The following is a 5,800-nucleotide window of genomic DNA, read 5'->3' as shown; positions in this document are numbered from 1 at the left end:
ACGGCGAACACTGTTGTCATGTGGCAACAGGGGAGGCAATAACAAAGTCAGCGTACCGGGACGCTTGTCTGAACGCCAGTAATTATACAGTAGACCGTAGTGTGTGTGTGTGTGTGTGTGTTTGCACGGACTTGAAGCCTCCTGACAAACATGAACTCCTGGCCCTTTGGAGAGCTGCTGTGTCTGTTCATCACGTGATCTCAAGTCAGACACTAATCAACGATTGTTAGGCGTAACTCCATGTTCTTCTGTCCGGTGTTGTTGTCCTCGACTAACGAGATGAAAATATTTACTAAAATTTTAATTTTCAAGTGTCCTAAAATGCCACCGACGATTTCAGAAGCGTACGTTGACAAATGGCGGCCGTAAAAACAGAAACTTTAAATTGTTCGAACGAAACTCTACAAACTGCTACTAACGGGTCCTCGACTTGTCGGAATTCCATTCCTACGGTGCGACGTCACTCAATTTTCGCCGGAAGTCGGAACTTGCATACCATACGTAAGTCCCTAAGTCACTCGCCTACACTAACACAGAGGTAACATCGTGATCCAGGACATAAAAACATAAAAACACTCAGAGTTATGCCTGGGAGCCACAACGAAGGGCAAAAAGGTTTCCCCAAAAAAACAACACAAATGAAACGTAGCTGAATCCAATGTGAGGCGAATGTAAACCAAGCTGTCGTCCGCGTATAGTGCAACGTAACAAAGTATTTCTCGCTATTCTCACCAACTGGTTGTGAAATCCGTTTTAACGCCGTACATCAGAACGATGGACCAAGACTTTTTTCATAAAGTTAAGGGTTGGTAACCATCGCACACCAAGACAGCACAAGCACAGAGAGTGCATACATACATACATGTTGGCATGTGTGCACGTCTATTAGACGTCCTTCCTGTTCCAGGAGGTCGTGTCAGAGCCAACAGCAGGGTTTGTCTCTGATAATGACCCGACGCTGAAAGGCGTTCTCTGAGCTGCGAAAGCCAATTATTAGTCTTCAAAGAACATGATCAGCACAAAGACCTGCAATTAAACACACACACACGCACACCAACACACATGTATACACACTACACCCACACACGCAGTGGAGAACCCACTCTTTTCCATGTCTTTCTTCCTCTTCTTCTCTGCTTTTCCTCCTCTTTTGTCTCTTTATTGTACGGCGTCGTTGTCTCTCCGATCTAAAATTCTACTCCATAATTTCCTCTTTTATAAGTCTGTCCTCGCTCACATTTTTTGACTCCTCCTCCTTCTTTCAGCTGTCCTAAATTAGCATTTAAAAAAAAAAAAAAAATTCTGGAACGCTCACAGTCCCGCTCACAATAAATGTCAAAATTTTTTGTCGTACATCCACTTCCGGAGAAGGTGTTGTTGCGAAAGAATCGATAAGACATGAGAAGAAATGACTCCTTCAATAAAGATCTCTGAGATATGGTTTTGTTCTGGCGAGAAATGAAGTCAAGCTAACAGTTGAAAAAAAAAAAAAAAATCAAACCGTTTAAATATGATTTAAATGGATCCAATGAATGGAGACAAAATTCATTTTAAATTGTTTCGGAGTTTGATAGTAATGGTCATAGAAGATTGCGTATATATTTTCGCCTGATGTTTTCAAACCGTGACTCTAACAACAATATTTAGGTTCAGAAACAGGTTTTTTTTTTGTTTTTGTTTTTTTGTGTGTGTTGTACAAACTCAAAGCATTCAAAAATAGGTGTTTATTTTTATCACAGCACATTGTTAAACACCTACAATCCTTTTCAAACACACACACACACACACACACAAACGAACACCCGCCCACAGCCGCTCCGTGTGAATAATTTGATCCTTGGTTCCTCTAAACCTCTAATGAATCTCTCCGTCTGTTTGACTGACACGCAGCTCGTTATTTAAGGAGTTTGGTTTGGTGCCAGAGCAGGAGGTGGAGGAGGAGGAGGAGGAGGAAGAGGAGGAGGAAGAGGAGGAGGAGGAGATTGGGGAAACCAGACTTTAAGGCCAAAAGAAACAATTCACAAATGACGGTTGATGAGAAAATCAGTATTAAAGTGATACTGGATCCCCACTGGCCAGCATCAATTAAAATAAACGTCTGGGTAATCACACCGTTTAATACGATTTTAATGTTTTAATACAAAAAAAAAAAACCAAAACGCAACATTAAATTATTTAATATTCAAGCAGCTTGCTTAGATTAAAGGTGAAATGTGTTGTTGTGTTTCTAGAACAGTTGAAAGACACTCACGTCGTTTAAATCCCACATCGTACTCATAATTCAACATGTTACGTGGTATAAACAGGGGGAGGCGATATAGAGACACTGTTCTGACAGAAACACTTTTTTTTTTTTAACCCTTCATTCTATTAAACAGGACAGACACCCACACGGCCTTTTCACCCTCCGGTTGTCCTTTGGGTCTAGGTGACCCGGTGCATGTGTGGGTAGTAGACGTTAGCTTGTTGTTGTGTTTGACATCCGTCATTTTGAGCGGTTATCCCGGTCGCATATTATCATCCCCTGGGTCACAATTCCCAAAGGACAACGCGAGGGCTAAGCAAGTCAGAACGTTGTTACTAAAATGATCAAATCCTTTCTTAACGTGTTTCTTCTTCCTATGTGACCCATTTATTTTTTCCCGTAAAAAAAGTGTCGTAAATGTCCTTGTTTAAACTAGGAATGGCTCGATACAACTTTTTTTTATGCCCAATCTGATACCTTCTCTACTCCTCCAGCTTATGATCGGATCAGACGGGCTCTAATCGTCTTTTTTTTCCGATGTTCGGTTGTGAAGTTTTGACCAATATCGGGCCGATACTGAGTATCGAGATCGAGATTTCCCTGAAGAGAAGAGCTCACTCTAACCAGTTGTCTAAGAGAGCGGACAATTGGTTAGTGAAATCAAACACCAGAATCCAAACCCTAAAATATAAGCGATAGGCAACTAGATCGGTTCGACTTCGTACGTAGGGTGCTGAACATTCCACAAATTCATCACGAACCTTCACAATATTTTTTAAAAAAAGATTCACCATTTACCGGTAGACCAGTATTCAAGGACCCAGGACAACAACATGTGGGTAATACCGATCACAGAGAGCTAGCCAGACACCGCTGTCTATTTACCGACGGGGGAAGGATATCTTATCCAGGGTCTCCTCAAAGTCCGTAGGTTTGACAACCCAACAACTTTTTCCTGGTAGCTGTTCTTTCACTCAACTCATTTGAGTCCATGGTTTGTCAACTGCCTGGTCCCACTACTGGACCTACGATTATCGGTCTGGTACATAGCCTTGTCAGTTCGTGCCTAGACTACTGCAACTTTCGTCTCTCTCACTGCACTTTTACAAATCCACCCCAAAAATCCCATTGGTTAAATCTTGCTTTCAATGTTTTTTTATGGGTTGTTTTGCAATTTTCACTGAAATTCACTGATAATTAACATGTGTGACTGTTTTATTGGCCTGAACGAAAGCCAAAACTGAAAACGTTTACTACGCTAGATAATTAAGCTGAAGGGGCGAACTAAAATAAAAGCAGTACATAGGTACGTTCAGCCTTAGACATACCGCCGACATCAGCGAAAAAATACGTACGTTCAGCCTTAGACATACCGCCGATCGGACATCAGCGAAAAAATATTTTGTTGTTCACTTCTTATTAAACACTGTCCTACTCATTTTTACTGGTTAGAAGTTCAAACAAAGTACAGAGTACAGAGTAATCCATCAATCCCGGCCCCGGACTGTACTTTACCCATGTCTAGGCTAAAGGATCGAAGATGACACCATTTTTTCAGCATAGATTGATACTCGTCATACTTAGACTTTGTTACATGTATTTAAGATACTTTAAATTTTATCCATAATTTTAATACAGTAAAAATACAGCATTTTTCCCACAAAAATACAGCATTTTCAAGGATTTACGCTACCTGTAAAAACTGTAATAAGTGACCTCTTGTTAACCAAAGAACCAGCGGAGTGACTGGCGTCACAATGTACTTAAACTACAGTAAAATATTTTATGACCATTTTTTTTTCTGTGATGTAGGAAGCGTGAAAAAGTATCCACACTCATTTTCCTCTGTGTCACTTTTTGCCTCATGGGATAAAATTGATGGTTTTCATCTGGGAATATTTGTTCTTGTCCTGCTACCTCCGTCTCAGGGGAAAAATAGATCTGGCTATTTTCAAAACCAGACCTTTATTTAAAGCTTCTTCTTCTTCTTCTTTTGTCTCGTTATCTACCATGTCTGTCGCCAAAGGCTTTACTCTAATGACCTTTTCTCTGCCGCATCACATCTTTCCTTTTCAATTCCCCTCCTCTCCCTCCTCCTCCATTAATCTCTCACTTCCCCTTTTTCATCCCAGAGTTCCATCTCATCTGTGATCTGTCCATCTGCGTTGTCTTATATTCAGCAGCAACAATAACAACAAAACCAACACAGATGCTGATCCGGCACTCGGTCCAGAATCTGCTCCCCTCCCCCTGAGAAGTAACGGATGCTTCCGGATCAACTCAGTAGGAACAAAGCCGAAGAATAAAATAGACCTGGGTCTTTACCTTTGTAACGGTCCAGAGAGGTCGCCGGCGTCCTGCCTGTGACGACAAAAGACAGAAGAAGAAATGGTTTGTAAAACAATATGTGCGTTTATATCTTTTATTTTGATAAAAAGAAAGTGAATATAAGTTCTAAATAGGTTAAAAATAGATAAAAATGAACTGCAATAAAAATGTTCATTTGTATGTCAACATGTAAAGATCCATATGATAGAATAGAATTCAGGGATTTTTTTTTTTTAAATTTGGCCAAATTGTTTTGTTTTTAAGGAGGACTCATTTTTCCCATGCAGTTTTTTTTCTTTTTTCTTTTTTTGTAAATATACAACAATATGGTCCCATTAAAAACTTTTACAATAATTTAAGTTCACAATTATATTTATGGTACATTCTGGAAGTATAAAGTATTAATAAAAATTACTTTCTGAATATTCCGGCAACTAAATTCAAGTCATTTTGACAAAACAATATCCCAAATAAATAACACGACAGTTGATTCGATGTTGTGATTTTTTTTTTTTAATGCGATGTTGAGTTGACATTATTGATAACAGTAATACCCCGTGACAAACAAGAAAAAAAAAAAAAAACGGGAAGTCATCGCTTGTAACAGGGACATCCAGAGTCTCTGCTAACAGTTTCCACAGTAAATATTTTTATCGTCGGTAAAGTGAAAAGAAAACTTTCAGCTCCCATCGGGTTTTTCCTTCTTCAAATCCCTGCTGCTTCTTTATTTTCTCTTCCTCTGTTTCCCATTTGTTTCATCTATTCTCCACGTCTTCTTACGCTGCATGTAAATAAATTGGTCCCCGGACTGTTTAGCTACACATTGTCTCTGTGTGTGTGTGTGTGTGTGTGTGTGTGTGTGAGTGTTTGGTCTAAGTACACACAAACAAAGATACTCAGAGCCTCCTGAGCTCAGAGCTGCACCAAATTAGTGGTTTTGTGTCACAGAGGTAAATAAAATAAAAATGAATGAGGAACAGCAATATTAATAACATGTGTGTGTGTGTGTGTGTGTGTGTGTGTGTGTTGCTGCACGAGCATGTGTTTATTATGATTAAATGATGAGGGAGAAAACTCACCCCCCCCCCCCCCCCCCCCCCCCCCCCCCAATACGGCATCCAATCACGGCTCTTTGCATTTCAAAGACACACTCGTGTTCGTTTCATCTCCGGCTACAGACCGCTCACACACACACGCACACGCACACACACACCCACCCAACCACCT

At 40.3% G+C, this 5,800-nt stretch overlaps 1 protein-coding gene across 1 annotated transcript in view; it reads right to left on the bottom strand.

Annotated features, from left to right (window-relative positions):
* Positions 1-5,800, bottom strand: part of celf2 (cugbp, Elav-like family member 2) — a 148,972-nt gene that overhangs the window by 105,396 nt on the left and 37,776 nt on the right. Inside the window, exon 2 of the mRNA XM_025057536.1 lies at positions 4,571-4,606. Coding sequence (XP_024913304.1) covers positions 4,571-4,606 — 36 coding nt within the window. The remainder of the gene's footprint in view (positions 1-4,570; positions 4,607-5,800) is intronic.

This window comes from Cynoglossus semilaevis, chromosome 8, assembly GCF_000523025.1.
Source record: "Cynoglossus semilaevis isolate Cse_v1.0 chromosome 8, Cse_v1.0, whole genome shotgun sequence".
In the NCBI taxonomy this organism is placed as follows: Eukaryota; Metazoa; Chordata; class Actinopteri; order Pleuronectiformes; family Cynoglossidae; genus Cynoglossus; species Cynoglossus semilaevis.
Note: the sequence above shows the minus strand (reverse complement) of the source record. Positions and strands in the feature narration are given on the sequence as shown.